The sequence below is a fragment of the Idiotropiscis lumnitzeri genome, chromosome 2, assembly GCF_059441095.1.
Source record: "Idiotropiscis lumnitzeri isolate Australia: NSW breed Sydney's pygmy pipehorse chromosome 2, RoL_Ilum_1.0, whole genome shotgun sequence".
Classification (NCBI taxonomy): domain Eukaryota; kingdom Metazoa; phylum Chordata; class Actinopteri; order Syngnathiformes; family Syngnathidae; genus Idiotropiscis; species Idiotropiscis lumnitzeri.
The window spans coordinates 7,907,458-7,934,252 of NC_142392.1; the positions used below are offsets into that span (position 1 = coordinate 7,907,458).

The following is a 26,795-nucleotide window of genomic DNA, read 5'->3' on the forward strand; positions in this document are numbered from 1 at the left end:
AACAACATTGAACGATCACACTGACCTTAACAATTGTATTTCTGTTGCTTTCGATTAAAATGGACAGTAAAATCAAACAATGCATTTAATTATTTGTTCCCTGCATATTTAAGAATATTTTAATACTTGGTAGTTATTGTCAGGCAAACCATTATTTATTTATAAAAATTGACCCATTTGCAAATGAGCTTGACAGGAGCGACGAAGTTTTAGACGAACACGAAATCGACACACGTCGCGTTCGTGTAAAAAAAATCAAGCAGATGTTATGCTGTCTACTTGTTAAAATATTAAGTACAGCCGAGTTCTTGTAAACGTCTACCTCAGAAGTGACTAGCTTTATGCAAATTGGCACCTATGACAATGAGCGCATATGCAAATGAATGTAATCACGTAACAGCACTATAATAGTATTAAAAAAAAAACTCAAGCGCATCTTCCGAAGCATTGAATGATGTTCCTGTCGTGTTTGCAAGTGCGTCAGGGTTGTGCAGTATTTGAAGCTTTGGTCTGTTGCGCTGATGTGACATCACAAACCTTCTCAAGCACACATTGTGGCGTCCTCTGCTGTTGCTTCCACGTAGAGACGGATTTTTTTTAAATTAATAAAAAGGCTACCAGATTGATACACACGTCTGAAATATGAGTTTGTGGACTTTATATGTTCCAATTTTTGCGCATGCGCAGAATAGCCATGAATCTTTTTTTTTTTTTTTTTGTGGGCGGCGAGGAATTTTTTTTTTTTTTTAAAACACTGTATGTGCATTTTGACAGCTTGCCCTCATAGTTTGTTAATCTCCCCGTCATTGTTTTTTATTTATATTGCTATTTTTAACGTCTCTTTAACCCGGAAGTTAAATCCACCGAAAAAGGAAATGAGCAATTGTTTGTTTGCTATTTTGTGCAATTCGAACACATGCGCTAAGTTTGTTAAGCGACATTAACGCAAAATAGTCTATTTTTTTTATAGTTTACATGTGCTAAGACGTCCGCGATGCAGGAATACTCTCTCCACGTCTGTGCAAAAGTGCCGACGTATTGTGCAAAGTTAACGCATGCTCAACTTTTCCACGTTTTCACCGCTTGCTCCTCTAAAAGTCGATTTTTCTTTAAAGTAGAATCAATGTTCTATTTAGCGTGTCGCTCTGATGACTCGATTTGTTTTAATCCAAACATTAGGTGAATTTTTAATTGTAATGCTATTTTCTAATGTAAAATGAGTTTTAGTTACCATTTGCGATATCTTAAAGTACAAATATTTGTATCGTAGGTTTTGAATGCATTTAAAGCTCACGCTGACCAAAACGTTTGTAAGTTGCTTTCGATTAAAAAATGGACAGCCTATCATAAAAACAAATGTTTCATTTAATTATTAGCGGCATAAACATTCAAGAGTATTTAATACTTTGCAGTCATTGGCTGGCAAGCCACGTTTTTTTCTTTATGCAAATTGACGCATATGCAAATTAGGGCATATGCAAATGAGCTCACTCAATGTTTATGTTTTTGTGTATTTTTCATGGATGGAGGATGTTTTGGACACCAAACAACTTACAGTTTCAGAGTTCAGGACATCTGGACTCGTCTGCACTCCAAAGACGGCAACTTTTTTTGGGACAGGTATGTGTTCTGTTTCACGGCAAGGAACTCCATGCTCTGTGCTTAAGGGGATGGCATGCCAAATCACTCCAAAAAATCTTAAAAAATAAATTTTGCCGATTTTCCTTTTAATGAAAGTTGGTGTGCTTGGTAGTGATGGCGTAACATTAAATCTAAAATTTGAGGTAGATTAGAGTAGTTTTTAGATGCTACAAACTCGCGCATATTAATGAGTTTGGCAAAAAGGGGTGTGGCCACCTGACTTTAAGCCTTTTTTCTCAGGAACTACTTTGTCAATCTTCACCAAACACACATTTTGAGAATGGGAACTTAACAAGGAGTTCAAATCTGCAATCATTTAGCAGATCAGTGCATATTTTTTTAACAGCTGAGCTAATTAATATTCGGGTGGCTGTAACTCCAAAACCGATGTTCTGATTGACCCCAAATTTCAGATTTAGTGTAGTGCAATCACTCTCAACAAGTACAGCAAGTTTCATTAAAATCAAAATCGGCTTGCTTTTAAACCCATTGAGTGATTTGGCATTGAATGACCCCTTGAGGAGGTGAGTGTGATGCCACTTAGTCATTTTTCAGTGCCCCTTGACCTCCGCTTCATCGACTGCACACACACAAGCTCATCATTCAATGCCTTTTGAACATTTGTTTTTTTCTAAATTGTTTAAAAATAATTTATTTTATCAATAAGTTGCCAAAATAACACCGACTTGTTTTTAAAAATATTTCTTAAATAAAAGAATATATATACATATAGATATTTTGCCTGCTTAAGAAAAATAATAGTCTAAAAAAATCCTTAAGCACATGTTCATAAGCATTGAATGATATTCTTGTTATGTTTGCAAGTGTTGCGCAATACTTGAAGCTTTGGCCTGTCGTGCTGATGTGACATCACACACACTCTTCCTCAAGCACACATTGTGGCGTCCTCTGCTGTTGATTCCATGTAGAGCCTGTCGGCCAGTGTTTGTGTTTAACTTTAGTCGAAGTTCATTGCTGAAATGGTGTCAAAAAAGCATGTTTGTGTCATATATTGTTCAACTGTAATTAGAATGTTTGTTTTATTGCTAACTGCACCCTGACTGAGTTTTGAAATGGCGTTGTCATCCACAATTTGTTTTTGTCATGTTCTCATTTGTTGAATGGATGGCAACTGGACTGTTTGAGTTTTCTTGGGAGATTTTTGTTTGGCCTCTGATCCGAGCAGGCTTCTTCGGTTCATGCTCAAGGCCAGATGGCGAGCTGTCCCGTCTGGCCTTGAGCATGAACCCAAGAAGCCTGCTCGCATCAGAGACCAAACAAAAATGTCAAACAGTCCAGTTGCATCCATTCAACAAATGAGAACATGACAAAAACAAATAGTCGATAACAACGCTTTTTTAAAGAAAATTTAATTATTATTTTTTTAATTTTTTTAATAAAAAAAAAGATTAAAACTCAGTCAGGGTGCAGTGAGCAACCAAAACACTCATTCCAATTACAGCTGAGCAATTTTCTGCACAAAAACTTTATTTTTTCCCAATTTGACACCATTTCAGCAATGTTGATGTGTGACTAAAGTGAAACACTGGACGACAGGCAGGCTGTCCATGAAAGCAGAGGCAGACGCGAGTGAAGTCCGTCATGTCGGTGCACTTTAACCTCTGCTTGATGTACGTCGTAAGGTGTAAAATGATGTATTTAAGAAAAAAAAATACTTCTCTTTAAAATATATTGTTGAACTGTAAATGGAGTCTCCGTGTTTTCTTGCTCACTACACCCTCACTGAGTTTCAAATGACCTCGTTATGGATGCCAAGTGGACTGTTCAGGTTGTGCTGGAAAACGTTTGGCCTCGGCTCGAGCATGAACACGAGAAGCCTGCTCGGACGAGAGGCCAAAAGTCTTCCGGCGCGACTTGAGCAGTCCGGTTGCCGTCCAATCACGGCCCGGAAAAAGCATGTTTGTAGCCACACCCACTTTGCAAATCTGGATTTGTCATGCGAAAATGTTTTCCATAACTCCGCCCACCTCTTGTAAAGGCCAATCAGAATCTGGCATGCAAAATAATTTGCCTAACTCCGCCCATCCTGCCAAATCGACCAATCATCTTTCTGGTATGCAAATTAATTTGCATAACCACGCCCATTTTTGAACAAACACACTGGATAATGGCACTGATTTGCATATCCACGCCTCTTTATGCTAATGTGAGCTTTGCATGCTAATATATTTGCATAACCCCACCCAGCTGCCAGCCCAACCAATCAGATCACGAGCTGCTTTATAATTTGCATAGCCACACCCACTGCTCACCCAAGCCACCAATCAGATGGCTGCCTGTTCTCATTTGCATAATACCCACCCCCTATTTTTTATTTTAAATTTATGTTTTTATTAAAGATGTTGCAATAATTCATGACATGTAATATTTTATTTATTTGCAAAGTACATGTTAATGCAAAATATATATAATATAAACAAAAAAAAAAAGGTTTACAATAAATTATGCAATATAAAAAAATAACCCTAACAAGTTGGAAGCATTAACAGGCGTCTTCTTGCCGCCGTTTCATTAAGTCGTCAGCCAGCGGGACCAAAGCGTGGAGGGCCCAACAAAACGACAGCAAGTCCAAAGTCACGGATGCCAGTCACGACCTGGAGAAAGGGGGACACGTGAGTTAGAGAACATTTCTTGTGCAGTCAACATTTGACAAACTTAAACCTACCAGGGATGAAGAGGATGGAGGAGTTTGCACGGGTGCGGTCACAGCACGCATGTGCACGAGTGGTGCAACAGTCTCAAACTTGTCTTCCACTTCTTGGCAGGCTGCTCCCAAGTTGGCTTCAGCACCTTCCTGATGTGGTCCTCCAGCTGACCGAGCCGACGCAACCATGCAGAGTAAGCAAAGAGCCCACAGTCAAGAAATAAGTTTGCACAACCAAGTTTTGTTGAAATGACCATTTATTTTACTTGCAGATTAAAAATCAAGTTGCACACCATGGAAGGGGGGGGGATAAAAAGTTGCAGAGCGAGGACAGCGTGGACCAGTGTGTTGTGACTTCTGGGAAAAAAAACAAACATTGCGAGTCAAAACATTTAAAACACCTTTTTGTTGATGAAACGCACGACCACAAGCTTGTCGAAATTCCGCTTCGGACATTTTGTGATGCTGGACCCTTCTGCTTGATGACGAACAGTTGCCAGTTCTGCAAACTTCGCCATCACGTCAAACTGCTTCTGAGGGCTCCACAGTGGACAAACCTAAACGGGAGGTGAGCACGAGATAAGTCCAGCTTCAAATTTTTAAGTTTATTTACGTGTCAACATGAAAGATTTAAAGTTCATTGATGACATACTTGTAGAAATTCTTCATCCTGCAGATGCAAAATGTTGGTGGCCAGCGTGCAAAGTCCATGACGGCACCTTCACTCGAAGCTTCTGCACACAGTCCAAAAGAAAAAAAGAAGTCCACACTCCTGAAATTTGTCAAGCTTGGGTCATCTCACAGAATGTTGATCATGGCGCCATGTTTCCCCCAGCCCTACAACAAACAAAAAAAATATTTAATTGACTTTATTTAAATAAGAGTAGTTGCTGGTTCAGGTTCTCCCGGGCCAATATGTGCTTTGGCGCCACCTGGTGTACACAAGCAGGAAGCGAACCAACATGTGAGTATTGGCACAGAATGGCAAATGTACCTTTGTGAAGGGCTTGACTGAAGCGCATCTCATTGCAGCTTTGGGGGAACTGCAAAAGAGAAATTTGTTAAAAGAAATGTTCTCGTCAGCCATTTTGTTTCGCAGAGTGATCAAACGTTCCACGTTGTAGCTCATCTTCACCACGTGCTGAAACAAATTAAAACATGACATCATATTTGTATGCATTTGAGTGTTTTTATCTCACCAGTGACGAGCGCAGAGCTGATCAGGACATCTCGGCAATGACGTGCAGCACGATGGGTGGGCTGTAAGACACAAAGACATAGTTAGCAACATGGCATTTGGTAAGCGCATTTAAATGGAGGTTAAAAAAAAGACGCCATTTTAGAGTCAATTTCGCCATTCGCTGCAGGATGCAAGCCTGTGGACAGAAATTAAAACAATTAAAATAAAGCAATAGTTGATTCGCGTTTGAATTGTGAACATAAAAACGCTGGCAACCTACCTTCTGCCAAACGCGGCTCTTTTTCTGTAATGCAAAAAATAAAAGTGCGTTAGTTTAAAAAGTTAACAGCGTTTACTTACCGCTTTAAATCTCAAGCGTTTGTGTCATTTTATCCCGCGTTTGGGATTATTAAACACTTGAGCTGCAAAATAGAAAAGTTATTGCATGCCGAAAACATGAATTAATGGTCAAAGTTACAATGACGAGTCTAAAAAAAGAAACTTTGACAAACCTTTTGGTCATCTTGTCGCGACGTCGGCGTGAAGTTGTCAGCTCGGTGGAGAAAGAGAACGTTCGTTCAATTTGTCGCAGCTTAAATAGATTTTCGCTAATGACGTCGTCACGTGCTTCTTTTTTTTCCTCAAAAGCTTTATTTAAACAAGGGAACAAAAAATAAATAAAAGACTCAACTTTGCCGGAAAAACTAGAGATAATACGTGAAAGCAAGCCTGGTGGGGATCGAACCAGCGCCGTTCGTACGTGGTCGCATCGAAAGCCTTGTCGTTGACCATTCGGCTGTTATCGCCATGGCACTTCCGGTGTTTTAATCCTTTATAATATAGTCTTTCAAATTTTTTGCGACCAAATTTTATGTACTTTAATCTATAAATTCAAACCAAACACCAGTGATCGATAAGCTAGAGTTAGTCGAGTGGTTTTCGACTTTGCGTTTGGTTTAGATGTGTCCTTGTTCGAATCCCGTTTTCTGCTTCTCTGCAATTATGTGTAATGATGGTGCAGAAAGCGAGACTCGAACACGGGTCACCTGAACCGGACGCAAAGTCTTAGACCAGTCAACCAACATAGATGAAAGTTTTCGCATTTTTTTGGTCGTATTTCTCTTTTATTTATTCCTGTCAGAGTGGCTTTAACTAGTGTGGTCCAGTGTACCAAGCCAACGATTTCGGCTTCCGTGGACAAAATTCGTTTCCCATTCTTTTCCTCATTTCTATGTATGTTGAAAAAGGTTGCAAAGATCAGGGTTCGAACTTCCTCACTGCGGTACCGGAATCCTTTCCTAATACCATGGGCCAACTAGCCGTGTCGCTGCTGTCTAAAAAAATGAAGGTCATGAGTTTCTATCCTGGTTTTTATGAAAATTAGTGCTGGGTTTCCCCCCCACCCACGCTCCCTCCCGGGAGTCAACTACATCATCCACTGAACTTCGAAAACAAGGACGGACATTCTTGTGTATCGCTTGCAGGTCAAACCTGGGTACAGTTACTCAAATTATCCACAGGAGGGCAGTACTACATCACATCGAGTGCTTATCACGATTGGGTTTATGTGTGACTCATTTGAACATAAAGAACATGCAAAGCGTGTACTTGGTTATGTCAGTTTTATCTGAAGAAACACAAGATGACAAAGACATGTCACACCAGGATGTCCTATTACAATTATTTTTTTATTTAACGTCCATTCTGCGTTCGTATCGTGCAGAACCTAAAGTGGGCCCAAAAGTGAATAGCAAAAAATATGAATAAGTTATGCTCCACTAAATGCGATCATAGCTGCCTTAATAGTTCTCTGTAACTTATAAAAACGTGCAGCCATAGCAAATGGAATGTAAAGAAGGAAACAGTTTATGCGTCAAAATTAATCGTGGGTCTCAATAGCATGAAGCTGAGGTACGAGATGGAGAAAAGTGAGCGAATGTTGCTCTTCTGCAGTCCTTCACTTTTGACAATTGACCTTTGCAAAACGAAATATACTTTTGGATGAGCAGGCAGAGAAAATGTGTTGTAGCTGAGCACGTGTTACCTGTGCACAAAATGTTCACAGTTCATGTGGACGCAACAGCAGCCGACGTGAAGTAATTATTTCATTGTGGGAACCGCTGCTCATGCAAACAATCAAAATGTCTTACTTAGCGTTTAAGACACTTAACTAACTAAGCTCACGCGTTTAAAGACACAAACAACGCCGGTCAATCCAAACACTTCCTTGTTTTCCGTTCAAATCGGGCTTTTCACTTCCGGGTTATATTTACGTCATGTCTTAATTTGGGGGGTGTGGCTGATTTTTTTCCTGATGATGTGTGTTGGTAATGTATGTTGGTTCTTCACAGATTGGAAAATATATTTTTAAGGCATGACGTTAATATAACCCGGAAGTGAAAAGCCCGACTTGAACAGAAAACAAGGAAGTGTTTGGATTGGCCGGCGTTGTTTTGTGTCTTTAAACGCGTGAGCTAAGTTAGTTAAGTTGCTTAAACGCTAAGTAAGACATTTTGATTGTTTGCATGAGCAGCGGTTCCCACAATGAAATAATTACTTCACGTCGGCTGCTGTTGCGTCCACATGAACTGTGAACATTTTGTGCACAGGTAACACGTGCTCAGCTACAACACATTTTCTCTGCCTGCTCATCCAAAAGTATATTTCGTTTTGCAAAGGTCAATTGTCAAAAGTGAAGGACTGCAGAAGAGCAACATTCGCTCACTTTTCTCCATCTCGTACCTCAGCTTCATGCTATTGAGACCCACGATTAATTTTGACGCATAAACTGTTTCCTTCTTTACATTCCATTTGCTATGGCTGCACGTTTTTATAAGTTACAGAGAACTATTAATGCAGCTATGATCGTTTTTAGTGGAGCATAACTTATTCATATTTTTTGCTATTCACTTTTGGGTCCAGTTTAGGTTCTGCACGATACGAACGCAGAATGGACGTTAAATAAAAAAATAATTGTAATAGGACATCCTGGTGTGACATGTCTTTGTCATCTTGTGTTTCTTCAGATAAAACTGACATAACCAAGTACACGCTTTGCATGTTCTTTATGTTCAAATGAGTCACACAAAATAAACCCAATAGTGATAAGCACTCGATGTGATGTAGTACTGCCCTCCTGTGGATAATTTGAGTAACTGTACCCAGGTTTGACCTGCAAGCGATACACAAGAATGTCCGTCCTTGTTTTCGAAGTTCAGTGGATGATGTAGTTGACTCCCGGGAGGGGGCGTGGGTGGGGGGAAACCCAGCACTAATTTTCAAAATAAAAACCAGGATAGAAACTCATGACCTTCATTTTTTGGGCGGCAACGACACGGCTGGTTGGCCCATGGTATTAGGAAAGGATTCCGGTACCGCAGTGACGAAGTTCGAACCCTGATCTTTGCAACCTTTTTCAACAGACATAGAAATGAGGAAAAGAATGGGAAACGAATTTTGTCCGCAGTAGCCGAAATCGTTGGCTTGGTACACTGGACCACACAAGACAGGCAGCCACTCTAACAGGAATAAATAAAAGAGAAATACGACCAAAAAAATGCGAAAACTTTCATCTATGTTGGTTGACTGGTCTAAAACTTTGCGTCCGGTTCAGGTGACCCAGGTTCGAGTCTCGCTCTCTGCACCATCATTACACATAATTGCAGATAAGCAGAAAACGGGACTCGAACACGGATACATCTAAACCAAACGCAAAGTCGAAAACCACTCGACTAACTCTTGCTTATCGATCACTGGTGTTTGGTCTGAATTTATAGATTAAAGTACATAGAATTCGGTCGCAAAAAATTTGAAAGACTATATTATAAAGGATTAAAACACCGGAAGTGCCATGGCGATAACAGCCGAATGGTCAACGACAAGGCTTTCGGTGCGACCACGTACGAACGGCGCTGGTTCGATCCCCACCAGGCTTGCTTTCACGTAGTATCTCTAGTTTTTCCAGCAAAGTTTAGTCTTTTATTTATTTTTTGTTCCCTTGTTTAAATAAAGCTTTTGAGGAAAAAAAGAAGCACGTGACGACGTCATTAGCGAAAATCTATTTAAGCTGCGACAAATTGAACGAACGTTCTCTTTCTCCACCGAGCTGACAACTTCACGCCGACGTCGCGACAAGATGACCAAAAGGTTTGTCAACGTTTCTTTTTTTAGACTCGTCATTGTAACTTTGACCATTAATTCACGTTTTCGGCGTGCAATAACTTTTCTATCTTGCAGCTCAAGTGTTTAATGATCCCAAACGCGGGATAAAATGACACAAACGCCTGAGATTTAAAGCGGTAAGTAAACGCTGTGAACCTTTTAACTAACGCACTTTTTTTTTGTATTGTAGCAAAAGAGCCGCGTTTGGCAGAAGGTAGGTTGCCAGCGTTTTTATGTTCACAATTCAAACGCGAATCAACTATTGCTTTATTTTAATTGTTTCAATTTCTGTCCACAGGCTTGCATCCTGCAGCGAATGGCCAAATTGACTCTAAAATGGCGTCTTTTTTTTTTTCAACCTTCATTTAAATGCGCTTACCAAATGCCATGTTGCTAACTATGTCATTGTGTCTTACAGCCCTTTTCGTGCTCCAGGTCATTGCCGAGATGTCCTGCTCAGCTCTGCGCTCGTCACTGGTGAGATAAAAACACTCAAATGCATACAAATATGATGTCATGTTTTAATTTGTTTCAGCACGTGGTTAAGATGAGCTACAACGTGGAACGTTTGATCACTCTGCGAAATAAAATGGCTGACGAGAACATTTCTTTTAACAAATTTCTCTTTTGCAGTTCCCCCAAAGCTGCAATGAGATGCGCTTCAGTCAAGCCCTTCACAAAGGTACATTTGCCATTCTGTGCCAATACTCACATGTTGGTTCGCTTCCTGCTTGTGTCCACCAGGTGGCGCCAAAGCACATCTTGGCCCTGGAGAACCTGAACCAGCAACTACTCCGAATTAAATATTTTTTTTGTTTGTTGTAGGGCTGGGGGAAACATGGCGCCATGATCAACATTCTGTGAGATGACCCAAGCTTGACAAATTTCAGGAGTGTGGACTTTTTTCTTTTTTTGGACTGTGTGCAGAAGCTTCGAGTGAAGGTGCCGTCATGGACTTTGCACGCTGGCCACCAACATTTTGCATCTGCAGGATGAAGAATTTCTAAAAGTATGTCGTCAATGAACTTTAAATCTTTCATGTTGACACGTGAATAAACAAACATTTGAAGCTGGACTTATCTAGTGTTTACCTCCCGTTTAGGTTTGTCCACTGTGGAGCCCTCAGAAGCAGTTTGACGTGATGGCGAAGTTTGCAGAACTGGCAACTGCTCATAATCAAGCAGAAGGGTCCAGCATCACAAAATGTCCAAAGCGGAATTTTGACAAGCTTGTGGTCGTGCGTTTCATCAACAAAAAGGTGTTTAAATGTTTTGACTCGCAATGTTTTTCTTTTGTTTCCCAGAAGTCACAACACACTGGTCCAAACTGTCCTCGCTCTGCAACTTGACTTTTAATCTGCAAGTAAAATAAATGGTCATTTCAACAAAACTTTGTTGTGAAAACTTGTTTTTTGGACTTTGGGCTCTTTGCTTACTCTGCGTCGTTGTCGGCGTCAGCTGGAGGACGGCATCTAGGTGTTGAAGCCAACTTGGGAGCAGCCTGCTAAGAAGTGAAAGACAAGTTTGAGACGGTTGCACCACTCGTGCACTTGACAACTTCAACAAAATGTTTTTTTTTTTTTTTTTCTTCTCTTTCAGAGTTGGCTTCCTGTGAGTGCATCCATGCAAACTTTTCATCCCTGGTAGGTTTAATTTAGTCAACTGTTGACTGCACATGAAATGTTCTCAAACTCGCATGTCCCCCTTTCTCCAGGTAGTGACTGGCATCCGTGACTTTGGACTGGATATCGTTTTGTTGAGCCCGCCACGCTTTGGTCCCGCCGGCTGACAACTTTACCTGCCAATGACTCACACTTGTAAGGGTTTTTTTTTTTTTACATAGTTTTTTTGTTAACTTTTTTTATTCTTTTTTTTTTGCCATTCACCATGTACTTTGCAAATAAAATCTTACTTGTCATGCATTCTTGTAACATCTTTAATAAAAATAAATAAATAAATAAAACAAATTCCTAATTCTCAAAGACCTTCGAGTGAGGAATAGTGGGTGGGGCATTATGCAAATGAGGAGCAGGCAGCCATCTGATTGGTTGCGTTGGTAAGAAAGTGGGTGTGGCTATGCAAATTAGGTACCGGCGAGTGATCTGATTGGTTGAGCTTGAAGAGGGGTGGAGTTATGAGAAAAATTTGCATGACATGCCAATATTAGCATACAGGGGTGTGGATATGCAAATCAGTGCCAATATCTACTGTTTTTCGGCAGAAAGTGGGCGTGGTTATGCAAATTTATTTGCATATAGGCAAGCTGATTGGTCAATTCAGGAGAGTGGGTGGAGTTAGGTAAATTATTTTGCATGAAAGGATCTGATTGGTCATTTCAAGAGGTGGGCGGAGTTGTGGAAAAAAATTTCGCATGACAAATCCAGATTTGCAAAGTGGGTGTGGCTACGCGCATGCTTTTTCCGGGCCGTGATTGGACGGCAACCGGACTGCTCAAGTCGCGCCGGAAGACTTTTGGCCTCTCGTCCGAGCAGGCTTCTCGTGTTCATGCTCAAACGCCAGCAAGGACAGCTCGCCATCTGCTGTTTGAGCACGAAACCAACAAGCCTGCTCGGAGCCGAGGCCAAACGTTTTCCAGCACAACCTGAACAGTCCACTTGGCATCCATAACGAGGTCATTTGAAACTCAGTGAGGGTGTAGTGAGCAAGAAAACACGGAGACTCAGTTTACAGTTCAACAATATATTTTAAAGAGAAGCAGTTGTTTTTTTTTTTAAATACATCATTTTACACCATATGTCGTACGTCAAGCAGAGGTTAAAGCGAACTGACATGACGGACTCGAGCACGCATGGTGGCGATCTCTGCTGCTGCTTTCATGTACAGCCTGTCATCCAGTGTTTAACTTTAGTCACACATCAACATTGCTGAAATGGTGTCAAACTGTTTTTGTACAATAAATAGCTCAGCTGTAATTGGAGTCTGAGTGTTTTGATTGCAACTGCGCCCTGACTGAGTTAAATTGTATTTTTATTTATTTAAAAATTAAAAACTGTAATTTTTTTTTTTTTTTAAAGCGTTGTTATCCACAATTTGTTTTTGTCATGTTCTCGTTTGTTGAATGGATGGCAACAGGACTGTTTGGGTTTTGCTCGCATCAGAGACCAAACAAAATCTCAAACAGTCCAGTTGCATCCATTCAAAAAATGAGCTAAAAAAAAAATTGTGAATTGTGCATAACAATACTTTAAAAAATATATATATAAATACAGTTTTTAAATAAAAAAAAATCTATTAATTTTTCAAAATTTTTACTTTTTTTTAAAACTCAGTCTGGGTGCAGTTAGCAATAAAACATTTGAATTACAGTTAAACAATATCGTACACAAACGCTTTTTTTTTTTAACAATTTGATACAATTTTAGCAATAATGTCTGACTTAAGTTACAAACAAACACTGGCCGACAGGCTCAACATGGAAGCAGCAGCAGAGGACGCCACAATGTGTGCTTGAGGAAGAGTGTGTGTGATGTCACATCAGCACAACAGGCCAAAGCTTCAAGTATTGCGCAACACTTGCAAACACAACAAGATCATCATTCAATGCTTCTGAACATGAGCTTAAGGTAAAAAAAAACTATTTGTCAACTTATTAATTAATTAACAAATTATTTTTAAATAATTTAGAAAAAAAACATGTTCAAAAGCACCATGTGCTTGTGTGTGTGCAGTCGATGAAGCGGAGGTCAAGGCGCACGGATGTGACTGACTCGAGCACACATTGTGGCGATCTCTGCTGCTGCTTTCATGTACAGCCTGTCATCCAGTGTTCAACTTTTGTCACACACACCAACATTGCTGGAATTGTGTCAAATTGTTAAAAAAAATAAAATTAAATTAAACAATTTTTATTCAATAAATTGCTCAGCTGTAATTTGAGTGTTTTGATTGCCAACTGCACCCTGACTTAGTTTTTATTTATTTTTTCATTTAAAAATTACAAAAAGTGTTGTTATGCCCAATTTGTTTTTATCATGTTCTCATTTGTCTAATTGGGGATCATAAGTTTTTTTCCCCCCATTTTTTTTATTCATTTTTTTAATTTTATATCAAAAAAATAATTAAAGACTCAGTCAGGGTGCAGTTAGCAATAAAACATTCTAATTCCAGTTAAACAATATATCAAACAAACATGCTATCTTTTGAACAATTTGACACCATTTCAGCAAAGAGGTTTGACTTAAGTTAAAAAAAAAAAAACTGGCTGACAGGCTCAACATGGAAGCAGCAGCAGAGGACGCCACAATGTGTGCTTGAGGAAGTGTGTGTGATGTCACGTCAGCACGACAGGCCAAAGCTTCAAGTACTGCACAACACTTGCAAACACAACAAGACCATCATTCAATGCTTCTGAACATATGCTGAAGTTAAAAAAAAAAAAAAAAAAAGTCTGTGTTATTTTGGCAACATATTAATAAAACAAATTATTTTTAAACCATTTAGAAAAAAAAACAAATGTTCAAAAGGCATTGAATGATGAGCTTGTGTGTGTGCAGTCGATGAAGCGGAGGTCAAGGCGCACTGAAAAATGACTAAGTGGCATCACACTCACCTCCTCAAGGGGTCATTCAATGCCAAATCACTCAGTGGGTTTAAAACCAAGCCGATTTTGATTTTAATTAAACTTGCTGTACTTGTTGAGAGTGATTGCACAACACTAAATCTGAAATTTGAGGTCAATCAGAGCAAAGATTTTGGAGTTACAGCCACCCGAATATTAATGAGCTCAGCTGTTAAAAGAAATATGCACTAATCTGCTAAATGATTGCAGATTTGGATTCTTTGTTAAGTTCACATTCCAAAAATATGTGTTTTGTGAAGACTGACAAAGTCGTTCCTGAAAAAAAAGGGCTTAAAGTAAGGTGGCCACGCCCCTTTTTTGCCAAACTCATTAATATGCGTGGGTTTGTAGCACCTAAAAACTGCTCTAATTGACCTCAAATTTCAGATTTAATGTTATGCCATCACTCCCAAGCGCATCAAGTTTCATTAAAATGAAAATCGGCAAAATTAATTTTTTAAGATTTTTTGGAGTGATTTGGCATGCCATCCCCTTACGCACAGAGCATGGACTTCCTTGCCGTGAAACAGAACACATACCTGTCCCAAAAAAAGTTGCCGTCTTTGGAGTGTAGACGAGTCAAGATGTCCTGAACTCTGAATCTGTCGGTTGTTTGGTGTCCAAAACATCCTCCAGCCTGCAAAAATAAACAAAAACATAAACGTTGAGTGAGCTCATTTGCATATGCCCTAATTTGCATATGTGTCAATTTGCATAAAGGAACAAACGTGACTTGCCAGCCAATAGCTGCGAAGTATTAAAATACTTTTAAATGTTTATGCCGCTAATAAGTAAATGTAACATTTGTTTTTATGATAGGCTGTCCATTTTTTAATCAAAAGCAACTTACAAACGTTTTGGTCAGTGTGAGCTTTAAATGCATTTAAAACATACAATACATATATTTGTACTTTAAGATATCGCAAAGAAAAGATTCTTACGTTAAAAATAGCATTACAGTTGCAAATGCACCTAATGTTTTGATTAAAACAAAATAATTCACCTGTGTGGCACGCCAAATAGTATGTTTGTTTTTTAAAGAAAAGTCTATTTTTCGAGGAGCAAGCAGTGAAAACGTGGAAAAGATGAGAATGCGTTACCTTTGCAAAATACATCGCCACTTTTGTACAGCCGACGTGGAGAATATATTCCTGCATCGTGGACGTCTTTGCACATGTAAACTATAAAAAAGAGACTATTTTGAGCTGAGGTAGCTTAACAAATTTAGCGCATTTGTTCGAATTCCACAAAACAACATTAGCAAACGAACCACCCAGCAAACAGTTGCTCATTTCCTTTTCCGGTCGATTTTAACTTCCGGGTCGCAGCGACGCTAAAAATAAAAATTAAAAAACATTGACGAAGCGATTAACAAACTAAAATGACAGAGTGTAAAACGGCACATACAGAGTTTAAAAAATATATTCGTCCCCCACCGAAATAAAAAAAAAACATTTTTCAAGGCTGTCCGGCGCATGCGCAAAAATTGGAACATTGAAAGTCAAAAAGTAATTAGAAAATTTGGTATTTCAGACGTGTATCAAACTGCTGGCACCTGGCTTCATTTAAAAATAAAAATAAAAAAAATTGCTGTCGTATTGTGGATTTTTGAAATTCTCTGTACGTTTTTGAAGAAAAAACATGTGTGACGTCATAACCGGAAACCTTTTCAAGACGCGACTAATTGAGCTAATGGCGTGCTAACATCTTTTTTTGCGTGCTAACGTCTTACTAGCTCAAATGTTTGCAATTTGCAAAAATAATACATTCATTTAAGGTGTACGGCGATAAATAAATGCAAACGATATACCAAACTGTTTTGTCTAGTTAAATTGTAACAGTCTGTTGTACGATGTAAAAAAATAATATTCTTCGGAGAAACTTTTGGTTTTATGTATGTGCAGGAGGAGGTGATATAAACACGATCAAATATTTCGTCACTGGAAAAAAAACTTCACTTATAACGTCTCAAACACTGATTGCATTGGAATATCGCCCCCCCCGTGGTAAATTGACTTAACTACAACTACGGTCACTACGTGCCAAACTGTTTCGTCAAGTTAAGTTGTAACAGTTTGTTGTACGATGTAAAAAATAATATTCTTGGGAGAAACTTTTGGTTTTATGTATGTACAGGAGGAGGTGATGAACACGACCAAAGATTTTGTCGTTGGAAAAAAAACTTGACGATTGCATGGTCAAATCACGTCATAGATGAAATATAGTGAAGATGCGAACGTTTAGAGGGGAAATGGGCAAAACACAACATATGCTGCCGTCTTGCGGTGAATCGCTGTAACTACATTCAGGTGGTGGATAAATGATAACAATTGCATGTTCAAACACGTCATGAAAAAGTGTTGTACTGTTGTGGCTATTGTCGAATGCAATAAACGGAAGACTCTCCCAAGTCGGTCCTAATGTCTTATTATTGTTGGCGAGACTATAGGAAGCCACTAGACTCGGACGATATATTTGTTTTGTTTTTGGGTGGTTTATTTTTTTATATCTCCCGCGTGTTAATGTTTGTTGACAGACTGGCAAATAAAGTTTTTTGTGGAGGGAAATGACATTTATAACCCGGAAGTGAAAAGCCCGATGGAACCAAAACAAGAAAGTGTTTGGATTGATCGGCGTGTTTATGTAAACTTTGTTTTGTTTCTTTAAACGCGTGGCTATTTTAGTTACCTTGCCACGTGATGAGTTTTTGATCGTTTGTACGAGCAGAGGTTCCCACAATGAAGCTGCTGAAGCGTCCACATTAATTGTGAACATTTTGTGCGCAGGTAACACATGCTCAACTTTAACACATTTTTTCTGCATGCTCTTCCAAAAATATAATTTGGATGACAAAGGGACCATTGACTTCGATTTTACATGTTGCCCATATGACTCGATTATTAGATCGAAACATTCGCGTCAGACTTCTCCAAGATGGAAACCTGAAAACAAAATTGAAAAAAACGGACCAGCCACACTCAGTTTAAGTTAAGTTTATTACATCGACATAAAAAATAAAATAAAATAAAAAGACGCTCATCAAGGTCAGTAGACAATTGACTACCACCTGGTGGACACGCGGAGGATGTGAAGTCAAGCCAAGTATACAAGACTGATGGAAAAGGTCAAGTGTCATTATTGAGGGACTGCAGAGGCGCAACATTTGCTCGCTTTTCACCATCTCCATTCTCAGCTGTCTAAGTCCATCGTGACTGCACAGGGGAAAAATATCAAGAGTGTACATTTTTACATTAATCTCAGGTGTTCTTAGCCTCGCTTCACTTGACGCACAAGCCATGCACGGTACACACTGGTACCCACAATTAAATATGACGTGCAAACTGTTCAATTATTTACATTCTATGACTACATGCTTTTATGAAGTACAGATTAATGGTTCACATTTTGCGAACCTCTTTCCAAATGTTTTGGGATCATAGTTTGTGATATTTTTACGGTTTGAACTATTAAGGCAGTTATGATTGCTGTTAGGGGAGCACAAATTATTCATAGATTTTTGCTGGTCACTTTTGAACCCAGTTTAAGTTCTGCACTATACTAAAGCAGAATGGTTGTTAAAAAAACAAATTTAAATTCCTTAAGTGAAATGTCTTTGTCATATTGTGTTTCCCCAAATAAAGCTGACATAACCCAGTCCAATCTTTGCATGTTCTTTATGTTCCAATGAGTTACGCATAAACCCAAAAGTGTGCGGAGGCAAACCAAGACATAAATTTCGAGGAAACAGCCGGAGCACTCGATGTGATGCAATACTGCCCTCCTGTGGATAACTGGAGTAACTGCATCCAGGGTTGACTTGGTTGTGATGCAAAAGAATGGCCGTCCTTGGATTCGAAGTTCAGTGGATGATGTGGTGGAAGGAGAAAACCAGCACCCGATTTTGATTAAAAAAAAAGAAATCAGGGTGCGTACTCATGACTTTCATGTTTTTGGGGCCGGAACGACACGGCTGGTTGGCTCAAGGTATAAGAAAAGGATTCCTTTATCGCGGTGAACTTGTTCGCACCTTGCTCTTTGCAACCTTATTCAACAGACATTGAATAGAGGAAAAGAACTGGACACGAACTGGGTCAACGGTAGCCGAAATTGTTGGCTTAGACCGCTGGACCACACAAGACCCAAAAATAATCGAAATTTAGACACAAAAAATAGAAAACAGAAATACATTAGAAAGAAATAGAACCACAAGATTCGAAAATTTTCATCTACTTTGGTTGACTGGTCTAAAACTTTGCGCCCGTTTCAGGTGACTCGGGTTCGAGTCTCGCTCTCTGCACCACCGTTGCAAATAAATGCAGGTAAGCAGAAAACGGAATTCGTACGCGGGTACATCTAAACCAAATGTAAAGTCGAAACCCACTCGACTAATTCTAGCTTATCGGTTGCTGGCGTTTAGTTTGGATTTATAGATTAAGTATATAAAATTCAGATGCTGACAACGACAATGGGAAAAATATAATGGATAAAAATACCGGAAGTGTCATGGCGAAATTGGCCGAAAGGTTAAAGACAGGGATTACGGTGCAAGCACCTGCGAGCGGTGTCGTTTCGAATCCCGTCTAGCTATCTTTTCACTTGTTTTTCTGTCAGTTTCGTCTTTCATTTTGTTTTCTTGTTTAAATAAAGCTTTTTAGGAAAAAAAAAGAAGCACGTGACCACGTCGTTAGCGAAAATCTATTTAAGCTGCGACAATTTGAACCAGCGTTTTCTTTCTCCACCGAGCTGACAGCTTCGCGTCGACGCCTCGACAAGATGACCAAAAGATTTGTCAAAGTGAGTTTAAAGTTTATTTTTTAAGACTCGTCATTAGAACTTTGACCATTAATTCATGTTTTCGGCATGCAATAACTTTTCTATCTTGCAGCCTAAGTGTTTAAGTATCCCAAACGCAAAAATAACACAAACGCCTGAAATTTAAAGCGGTAAGTAAACGATGTTAACTTTTTAAACTAACGCACTTTTATTTTTTGCATTGCAGCAAAAGAGCCGCGTTTGGCAGAAGGTAGGTTGCCAGCGTTTGTATGATCACAATTCAAATGAGAATCAACAATTGCTCTGTTTTAATTGTGTTATTTTTTGTCCACAGGCTTGCATCCTGCAGCGAATGGCCAAATTGACTCTAAAATGGCGTCTTTTTTTTTCAACCTTCATTTAAATGCGCTGACCAAATGCCATGTTGCGAACTATGTCATTGTGTCTTTCAGCCCTTTTCGTGCTCCAGGTCATTGCCGAGATGTCCTGCTCAGCTCTGCGCTCGTCACTGGTGAGATAAAAACACTCAAATGCATACAAATATGATGTCATGTTTTAATTTGTTTCAGCACGTGGTGAAGATGAGCTACAACGTGGAACGTTTGATCACTCTGCGAAACAAAATGGCTGACGAGAACATTTCTTTTAACAAATTTCTCTTTTGCAGTTCCCCCAAAGCTGCAATGAGATGCGCTTCAGTCAAGCCCTTCACAAAGGTACATTTGCCATTCTGTGCCAATACTCACATGTTGGTTCGCTTCCTGCTTGTGTCCACCAGGTGGCGCCAAAGCACATCTTGGCCCTGGAGAACCTGAACCAGCAACTACTCCGAATTAAATATTTTTTTTGTTTGTTGTAGGGCTGGGGGAAACATGGCGCCATGATCAACATTCTGTGAGATGACCCAAGCTTGACAAATTTCAGGAGTGTGGACTTTTTTCTTTTTTTGGACTGTGTGCAGAAGCTTCGAGTGAAGGTGCCGTCATGGACTTTGCACGCTGGCCACCAACATTTTGCATCTGCAGGATGAAGAATTTCTACAAGTATGTCGTCAATGAACCTTAAATCTTTCATGTTGACACTTGAATAAACTTATAAATTTGAAGCTGGACTTATCTCGTGCTTGCCTCCCGTTTAGGTTTGTCCGCTGTGGAGCCCTCAGAAGCAGTTTGACGTGATGGCGACGTTTGCAGAACTGGCAACTGTTCGTCATCAAGCAGAAGGGTCCAGCATCACAAAATGTCCGAAGCGGAATTTTGACAAGCTTGTGGTCGTGCGTTTCATCAACAAAAAGGTGTTTAAATGTTTTTACTCGCAATGGTTTTTCTTTTGTTTCCCAGAAGTCACGACACACTGGTCCAAACTGTCCTCGCTCTGCAACTTTTTATTCCCCCCCTTCCATGGTGTGCAACTTGACTTTTAATCTGCAAGTAAAATAAATGGTCATTTCAACAAAACTTGGTTGTGTAAACTTGTTTTTTTGACTTTGGGCTCTTTGCTTACTCTGCGTCGTTGTCGGCGTCAGCTGGAGGACAACATCAAGAAGATGCTGAAGTCAACTTGGGAGCAGCCAGCCAAGAAGTGGAAGACGACTTTGAGACGGTTGCACCACTCGTGCACATGCGTGCTGTGACCGCACCCGTGCAAACTCCTCCATCCTCTTCATCCCTGGTAGGTTTAAGTTTGTCAAATGTTGACTGCACAAGAAATGTTCTCTAACTCACATGTCCCCTTTCTCCAGGTCCTGACTGGCATCCGTGACTTTGGACTTGCTGTCGTTTTGTTGGGCCCTCCACGCTTTGGTCCCGCTGGCTGACGACTTCATGAAACGGCGGCAAGAAGACGCCTGTTAATGCTTCCAACTTGTTAGGGTTATTTTTTTTTATTTTATATATATTTTGCTTTAACATTTACTTTGCAAATAAATATGTTACATGTCATGAATTATTGCAACATCTTTTTTAATAAAAACAAATTTAAAATAAAAACAGTGGGTGGGGCATAATGCAAATGAGAACAGGCAGCCATCTGATTGGTGGCTTGGGTGAGCAGTGGGTGTGGCTATGCAAATTATGAAGCAGGTCGTCATCTGATTGGTTGGGCTGGCAGCGGGGTGGAGTTATGCAAATATATTAGCATGCAAAACTTATATTAGCATAAAGGGGCGTGGATATGCAAATTAGTGTCAATATCCAGTGTTTTGTTCAAAAATGGGTGTGGTTATGCAAATTAATTTGCATGCCAGAAAGGTGATTGGTCAATTTGGCAGAGTGGGCGGAGTTAGGCAAATTATTTAGCATGCCAGATTCTGATTGGCCTTTTCAATAGGTGGGCGGAGTTATGGAAAACATTTTCGCATGACAAATCCAGATTTGCAAAGTGGGTGTGGCTACGCGCATGCTTTTTCCGGGCCGTGATTGGACGGCAACCGGACTGCTCAAGTCGGGCCGGAAGACTTTTGGCCTCTCGTCCGAGCAGGCTTCTCGTGTTCATGCTCGAGCCGAGGCCAAACGTTTTCCAGCACAACCTGAACAGTCCACTTGGCATCCATAACGAGGTCATTTGAAACTCAGTGAGGGTGTAGTGAGCAAGAAAACACGGAGACTCCATTTAAAGTTCAACAATATATTTTAAAGAGAAGCAGTTTTTTTTTTTTAAATACATCATTTTACACCACATGTCGTACATCAAGCAGAGGTTAAAGTGAACTGACATGACAGACTTCCCTCGCGTCTGCTGCTGCTTTCATGGACAGCCTTGCCTGTCGTCCAGTGTTTCACTTTTGTCACACATTAACATTGCTGAAATGGTGTCAAATTGGGGGGAAAAAAAGTTTTTGTGCAGAAAATTGCTCAGCTGTAATTGGAATCGGAGTGTTTTGGTTGCTAACTGCACCCTGACTGAGTTTTAAAAAATTAAAAAAAATAATATTTAAATTTTCTTTAAAAAAGCGTTGTTATCGACTATTTGTTTTTGTCATGTTCTCATTTGTTGAATGGATAGCAACTGGACTGTTTGACATTTTTGTTTGGTCTCTGATGCGAGCAGGCTTCTTGGGTTCATGCTCAAGGCCAGACGGGACAGCTCGCCGTCTGGCCTTGAGCTTGAATCCAAGAAGCCTGCTCGCATCAGATACCAAACAAAAATCTCAAACAGTCCAGTTGCTATCCATTCAACAAATGAGAACATGACAAAAACAAATTGTGGATGACAACGCCATTTCAAAACTCAGTCAGGGTGCAGTTAGCAATAAAACAAACATTCTAATTACAGTTGAACAATATACTACACAAACATGCTTTTTTGACACCATTTTAGCAATAATGTCTGACTTAAGTTAAAAACAAACACTGGCCGACAGGCTCAACATGGAAGCAGCAGCAGAGGACGCCACAATGTGTGTGATGTCACATCAGCACGACAGGCCAAAGCTTCAGGTACTGCACAACACTTGCAAACACAATAAGAACATCATTCAATGCTTATGAACATGTGCCTATGGATTTAAAAAAAAAAAAAAATATATATATATATATATATATTTTTTTTTTTTTTTTTTTTTTTAATTAAAAAAATATTTAAAAGATTTTGGTGTTATTTTGGCAACTCATCAAAAACAGAAATTATTTTTAAATAATTTAGAAAAAAAACAAATGTTCAAAAGCATTGAATGATGTGCTTGTGTGTGTACAGTCGATGAAGCAGAGGTCAAGATGCACGAACATGACTGACTCGAGCACACATTGGGGCGATCTCTGCTGCTGCTTTCCAGGGCAGCCTGTCATCCAGTGCTTCACTTTTGTCACACATCAACATTGGTTAGATGGTGTCAAATTGTAAAAAATAAAACAGTTTTTATACAGTAAATTGCTCAGCTGTAATTGGAGTCTGAATGTTTTGATTGCTAACTTCACCCTGACTGAGTTTGTATTTTTATTTTTTTAATTTAAAAAGTTTAAAAAAATAATTAAAAAAAAATAATTAAAAAGCGTTGTAAGCCTTAATTTGTTTTTGCCAAGTTCTCATTTGTTTAATGGAAGGCAATGGACCGTTTGAGATTTTTGTTAGGTCTCTGATGCGAGCAGGCTTTTTGGATTCATGGACGGGACAACTCGCCGTCTGGCCTTGAGCATGAATCCAAGAAGCCTGCTTGGATCAGAAGCCAAACAAAAATCTTCCAAGAAAACTCAAACAGTCCAGTTGACATCCATTCAACAAATGAGAACGTGGCAGAACAAATTGTGGGTAACAACAATAAAAAAAATAAATAATAATTTTTAAATTATCTTTTTTAAACTCAGTCAGGGTGCAGTTTGCAATAAAACAAACATTCTAATTACAGTTGAACAATATACTACACAAACTTTTTTGTTTTTTAAACAATTTGACACCATTTTAGCAATGAACTTCGACTGAAGTTAAACACAAACACTGGCCGACCGGCTCAACATGGAAGCAGCAGCAGAGGACGCCACAATGTGTGCTTGAGGAAGAGTGTGTGATGTCACATCAGCACAACAGGTCAAAGCTTCAAGCATTGCACAACACTTGCAAACACAACAAGAACACCATTCAATGCATATGAACATGTGCCTATGGATTTAAAAAAAAATATATATATATATATTTATATTAAAAAAAATATATATATATATATATTTTTTTTTATTAAAAAAATATTTTAAAAAAATTTGGTGTTATTTTGGCAACTTGTCAAAAACAGAAATTATTTTTAAATAATTTAGATAGATTTTTTTTATTTAAAAAATATTTTTAAAAACAAGTCGGTGTTATTTTGGCAACTTATTGATAAAATAAATTATTTTTAAACAATTTAGAAAAAAACAAATGTTCAAAAGGCATTGAATGATGAGCTTGTATGTGTGCAGTCGATGAAGCAGAGGTCAAGGTGCACTGAAAAATGACTAAGTGGCATCACACTCACCTCCTCAAGGGGTGCCAAATCACTCAATGGGTTTAAAAGCAAGCCGATTTTGATTTTAGTGAAACTTGCTGTACTTGTTGAGAGTGATTGCACTACACTAAATCTGAAATTTGGGGTCAATCAGAGCAAAGATTTTGGAGTTACAGCCACCCGAATATTAATTAGCTCAGCTGTTAAAAAAATATGCACTGATCTGCTAAATGATTGCAGATTTGAATTCCTTGTTAAGTTCCCATTCTAAAAATGTGTGTTTGGTGAAGATTGACAAAGTAGTTCCTGAGAAAAAAGGCTTAAAGTCAGGTGGCCACACCCCTTTTTGCCAAACTCATTAATATGCGCGAGTTTGTAGCATCTAAAAACTACTCTAATTGACCTCAAATTTTAGATTTAATGTTACGCCATCACTACCAAGCACACCAACTTTCATTAAAATGAAAATCGGCAAAATTTATTTTTTAAGATTTTTTGGAGTGATTTGGCATGCCATCCCCTTAAGCACAGAGCATGGAGTTCCTTGCCGTGAAACAGAACACATACCTGTCCCAAAAAAAGTTGACGTCTTTGGAGTACAGACGAGTCCAGATGTCCTGAACTCTGAATCTGTCGGTTGTCGTTGAGTGAGCTCATTTGCATATGCCCTAATTTGCATATGTGTCAATTTGCATAGAGAAAAAAACGTGGCTCGCCAGCCAATGACTGCAAAGTATTAAATACTCTTGAATGTTTATGCCGCTAATAATTAAATGTAACATTTGTTTTTATGATAGGCTGTCCATTTTTTAATTGAAAGCAACTTACAAACGTTTTGGTCAGTGTGAGCTTTAAATGCATTTAAAACCTACAATACAAATATTTATATTTTAAGATATCGCAAATGGTAACAAAAACTAATTTTACATTAGAAAATAGCATTACAAATAAAAATGCACCTAATGTTTGGATTAAAACAAATCGAGTCACCAGAGCGACACGCTAAATAGAACATTGATTCTACTTTAAAGAAAAATCGACTTTTAGAGGAGCAAGCGGTGAAAACGTGGAAAAGTTGAGCATGCGTTATACCTTTGCACAATACGTTGGCACTTTTGCACAGACGTGGAGACAGTATTCCTGCATCGTGGACTTCTTTGCACATGTAAACTATAAAAAAAGGTCAAGGCGCCCTGAAAAATGACGAAGTGGCATCACACTCACCTCCTCAAGGGGTCATTCAATGCCAAATCACGCAGTGGGTTTAAAAGCAAGCCGATTTTGATTTTAATGAAACTTGCTGTAGTCGTTGATAGCGATTGCACAACACAAAACCTGAAATTTGACCTCCAAGCTTAGATTTGGTGTTGTGCCATCACTACCAAGCACAACAAGTTTCTTTAAACCAAAAATCTGCTTGGTTTTATATTTCAGATTTTTGGGGGGTGATTTGGCATGGTATGACCTTAAGCACACAACATGGAGTCCTTTGCCTTGAAACAGAACACGCACCTGTCTAAAATTAAGTTGCCGTCATTTAGTGCAGACACCTCCAGATGTCCAAAACTCTTGAGTCTGTTGGCTGCATGTTCACCCAAAACCTCCTTGATCCTGTCAGGCCAACAAAAACATAAACATTGAGTGTGCTAATTTGCATATGAGCTAATTTGCTTATTTGTCAATTTGCATAACTAAAAAAACGTGGCTTGCCAGACAACAACTACGAAGTATTAAAATGCTCTTTCATGCTTATGACACTAATAATTAAATGTATCATTTGTTTTGATGACAGGATGTATATTTATTAATCGAAAGCAATTAAGAAATACAAAAACAAGGTCAACGTGATCTTTAAAATCATTTAAAACGTACTATATATATATATATATATATATATATATATATATATATATATATATATATATTTGTACTTTATGATATCGCAAATGCCAACAAGAAACTAATTTAACATGGGAAATTTACAATTACAATTTACAATTACAATTAAAAATGCACCCAATATTTGGATTAAAAGAAATCGAGTCACCTGAGTGACATGCTAAATACGATATTATGTTTCTTTTTTATAGAAAAATCTACTTTTACGAGAAGAGCAAGCACTGAAAACGTAAAAAAAATGAGCAAGCGTTACCTTTGCACAATACGTCGCCACTTTTGCCACAGACGACGTTGAGACAAAACCTGCATCGTGGACGTCTTTGCACGTAAATAACATTTAAAAAAATACTATTTTGCGCTAACATAGCTCAATTCACTTAGCGCATTTGTTCGAATTCCAAAAAATAGCATTAGCAAACGAAACACCAAGACAAACAATTGCTCATTTCCGTTTCCGGTAGATTTAACTACCGGGTCGCAACGACGCTAAAAATAAAAATAAAAAAATCCAAACTTTTTTTTTCGAATTTTAGGCCTTTTTGTGTTTGAGGTTTTTTTGGTATTCTTGAAAAATTGAATAAAATAGTTAGATGGCAACCCACCCACCTGTGATGGTAGATTTGAGCCACAATTCCAAGAAATTTCCCGCGAGGTTTTCATTGTCAAAACATGTGTTGTCCGTTCCTGCTCGCAACACGTGGATAGTTATAATTTTATTACGTATTGATTGTTTTTATTTTATTTTATTCGTGGAGAATAAGTATGTCAATGTTGGCTTACAGTATAACTGGTTAAATGTTGTCTTTATTACTGTTTTATTTTGAGATCTGGCTGGAGAACGAGGAAATTGAATTCCAGGTGAGTAAAGTTTAAAAAAAAAAAAAAAAAAGCATAGCTTGTACATATCTATATGTATAATAAATTATAAGTGAATTAATAAATAAATAAAGTCAACAACAAACATCGAACATTTTTTCTGGCAT

At 38.7% G+C, this 26,795-nt stretch overlaps 3 protein-coding genes and 3 long non-coding RNA genes across 28 annotated transcripts; 3 read left to right on the forward strand and 3 right to left on the reverse strand.

The window, feature by feature from the left end:
- Positions 1 to 876: 876 nt before the first annotated feature.
- LOC148341574 (uncharacterized) lies at positions 877 to 5,475 on the forward strand. The gene is made up of 5 exons (XR_015842406.1): positions 877 to 1,620; positions 4,179 to 4,274; positions 4,428 to 4,500; positions 4,579 to 4,874; positions 4,983 to 5,475. It is a non-coding gene; the product is annotated as an uncharacterized LOC148341574 (long non-coding RNA).
- On the reverse strand, positions 4,039 to 6,236 carry LOC148341575 (uncharacterized). Of its 5 annotated transcripts, XM_088289108.1 has the most exons (10): positions 5,999 to 6,236; positions 5,847 to 5,908; positions 5,506 to 5,566; positions 5,301 to 5,349; positions 5,109 to 5,143; positions 4,959 to 5,040; positions 4,729 to 4,863; positions 4,600 to 4,663; positions 4,328 to 4,473; positions 4,039 to 4,256 (listed from the first exon to the last, which is right to left on the reverse strand). In XM_088289108.1, the coding sequence occupies exons 7-10, from the start codon at positions 4,822 to 4,824 to the stop codon at positions 4,182 to 4,184; spliced, it is 381 nt and encodes a 126-aa protein (XP_088145234.1). In that variant the 5' UTR covers positions 4,825 to 4,863; positions 4,959 to 5,040; positions 5,109 to 5,143; positions 5,301 to 5,349; positions 5,506 to 5,566; positions 5,847 to 5,908; positions 5,999 to 6,236; the 3' UTR covers positions 4,039 to 4,181. The 5 variants fall into 5 exon arrangements, 3 of the variants coding, with proteins under 3 accessions (XP_088145234.1, XP_088145233.1, XP_088145235.1); XM_088289107.1 differs by lacking the exon at positions 5,109 to 5,143; XR_015842404.1 differs by having other exon boundaries at positions 4,052 to 4,256; positions 4,761 to 4,863; positions 4,959 to 5,143.
- Positions 6,237 to 9,394: 3,158 nt separating this feature from the next.
- Positions 9,395 to 11,568, forward strand: LOC148341576 (uncharacterized). 3 transcript variants are annotated; one of them, XR_015841990.1, is made up of 8 exons: positions 9,395 to 9,632; positions 9,723 to 9,784; positions 10,066 to 10,124; positions 10,281 to 10,329; positions 10,575 to 10,656; positions 10,750 to 10,905; positions 11,246 to 11,289; positions 11,361 to 11,568. It is a non-coding gene; the product is annotated as an uncharacterized LOC148341576 (long non-coding RNA). The 3 variants fall into 3 exon arrangements; XR_015841991.1 differs by lacking the exons at positions 11,246 to 11,289; positions 11,361 to 11,568 and having other exon boundaries at positions 10,473 to 10,656; positions 10,750 to 11,036; XR_015841989.1 differs by lacking the exons at positions 11,246 to 11,289; positions 11,361 to 11,568 and having other exon boundaries at positions 9,407 to 9,632; positions 10,750 to 11,036.
- Positions 10,155 to 26,286, reverse strand: LOC148341577 (uncharacterized). Of its 5 annotated transcripts, XM_088287726.1 has the most exons (9): positions 26,066 to 26,286; positions 25,426 to 25,524; positions 25,006 to 25,083; positions 14,765 to 14,862; positions 11,343 to 11,444; positions 11,083 to 11,147; positions 10,928 to 11,003; positions 10,739 to 10,813; positions 10,155 to 10,632 (listed from the first exon to the last, which is right to left on the reverse strand). In XM_088287726.1, the coding sequence occupies exons 3-9, from the start codon at positions 25,076 to 25,078 to the stop codon at positions 10,534 to 10,536; spliced, it is 588 nt and encodes a 195-aa protein (XP_088143852.1). In that variant the 5' UTR covers positions 25,079 to 25,083; positions 25,426 to 25,524; positions 26,066 to 26,286; the 3' UTR covers positions 10,155 to 10,533. The 5 variants fall into 5 exon arrangements, with proteins under 5 accessions (XP_088143852.1, XP_088143857.1, XP_088143856.1 ...); XM_088287731.1 differs by lacking the exon at positions 11,343 to 11,444 and having other exon boundaries at positions 26,066 to 26,285; XM_088287730.1 differs by lacking the exon at positions 11,343 to 11,444 and having other exon boundaries at positions 11,083 to 11,150; positions 26,066 to 26,283.
- On the forward strand, positions 18,744 to 20,938 carry LOC148341578 (uncharacterized). Of its 11 annotated transcripts, XR_015841988.1 has the most exons (9): positions 18,750 to 19,019; positions 19,225 to 19,248; positions 19,333 to 19,509; positions 19,666 to 19,714; positions 19,960 to 20,041; positions 20,137 to 20,239; positions 20,339 to 20,401; positions 20,524 to 20,669; positions 20,740 to 20,938. XR_015841988.1 is itself a non-coding variant. In XM_088287738.1 (8 exons), exons 6-8 carry the CDS (start codon positions 20,176 to 20,178, stop codon positions 20,812 to 20,814), a joined length of 447 nt encoding a protein of 148 aa, XP_088143864.1. In that variant the 5' UTR covers positions 18,744 to 19,019; positions 19,111 to 19,168; positions 19,451 to 19,509; positions 19,666 to 19,714; positions 19,858 to 20,041; positions 20,137 to 20,175; the 3' UTR covers positions 20,815 to 20,938. The 11 variants fall into 11 exon arrangements, 8 of the variants coding, with proteins under 8 accessions (XP_088143864.1, XP_088143865.1, XP_088143866.1 ...); XM_088287738.1 differs by lacking the exon at positions 19,225 to 19,248 and adding an exon at positions 19,111 to 19,168 and having other exon boundaries at positions 18,744 to 19,019; positions 19,451 to 19,509; positions 19,858 to 20,041; positions 20,137 to 20,401; XM_088287739.1 differs by lacking the exon at positions 19,225 to 19,248 and adding an exon at positions 19,111 to 19,168 and having other exon boundaries at positions 18,744 to 19,019; positions 19,451 to 19,509; positions 20,137 to 20,401.
- Positions 19,540 to 24,553, reverse strand: LOC148341579 (uncharacterized). Of its 3 annotated transcripts, none has more exons than XR_015841993.1 (5): positions 24,481 to 24,553; positions 20,723 to 20,817; positions 20,502 to 20,666; positions 20,311 to 20,422; positions 19,540 to 20,200 (listed from the first exon to the last, which is right to left on the reverse strand). It is a non-coding gene; the product is annotated as an uncharacterized LOC148341579 (long non-coding RNA). The 3 variants fall into 3 exon arrangements; XR_015841994.1 differs by having other exon boundaries at positions 20,315 to 20,422; positions 20,723 to 20,844; positions 24,481 to 24,540; XR_015841992.1 differs by having other exon boundaries at positions 20,723 to 20,844; positions 24,481 to 24,540.
- Positions 26,287 to 26,795: the final 509 nt, after the last annotated feature.

Bases quoted from the DNA above. Each gene is read 5' to 3' on its own strand.
- LOC148341578 (XM_088287738.1), top strand. From the start codon at position 20,176: ATGGCGACGTTTGCAGAACTGGCAACTGTTCGTCATCAAGCAGAAGGG. The intron at 20,402-20,523 runs GTGTGCAACTTG...TGTCGGCGTCAG, and splicing joins TTTATTCCCCCCCTTCCATG to CTGGAGGACAACATCAAGAA. The intron at 20,670-20,739 runs GTAGGTTTAAGT...CCCTTTCTCCAG, and splicing joins CTCCATCCTCTTCATCCCTG to GTCCTGACTGGCATCCGTGA.
- LOC148341577 (XM_088287726.1), bottom strand. From the start codon at position 25,078: ATGTGCAAAGAAGTCCACGATGCAGGAATACTGTCTCCACGTCTGTGC. The intron at 11,445-14,764 runs GTATGTGTTCTG...AGTCATTGGCAG, and splicing joins GGCAACTTTTTTTGGGACAG to GTAAAGTTGTCAGCCGGCGG. The intron at 10,814-10,927 runs GCGAGTCAAAAC...GATTATGAGCAG, and splicing joins GGAAACAAAAGAAAAACATT to TTGCCAGTTCTGCAAACTTC.
- LOC148341575 (XM_088289107.1), bottom strand. From the start codon at position 4,824: ATGGCGAAGTTTGCAGAACTGGCAACTGTTCGTCATCAAGCAGAAGGG. The intron at 4,664-4,728 runs GTGCGTTTCATC...TTTTTTTCCCAG, and splicing joins ATTTCGACAAGCTTGTGGTC to AAGTCACAACACACTGGTCC. The intron at 4,257-4,327 runs GTAGGTTTAAGT...CCCTTTCTCCAG, and splicing joins CTCCATCCTCTTCATCCCTG to GTCGTGACTGGCATCCGTGA.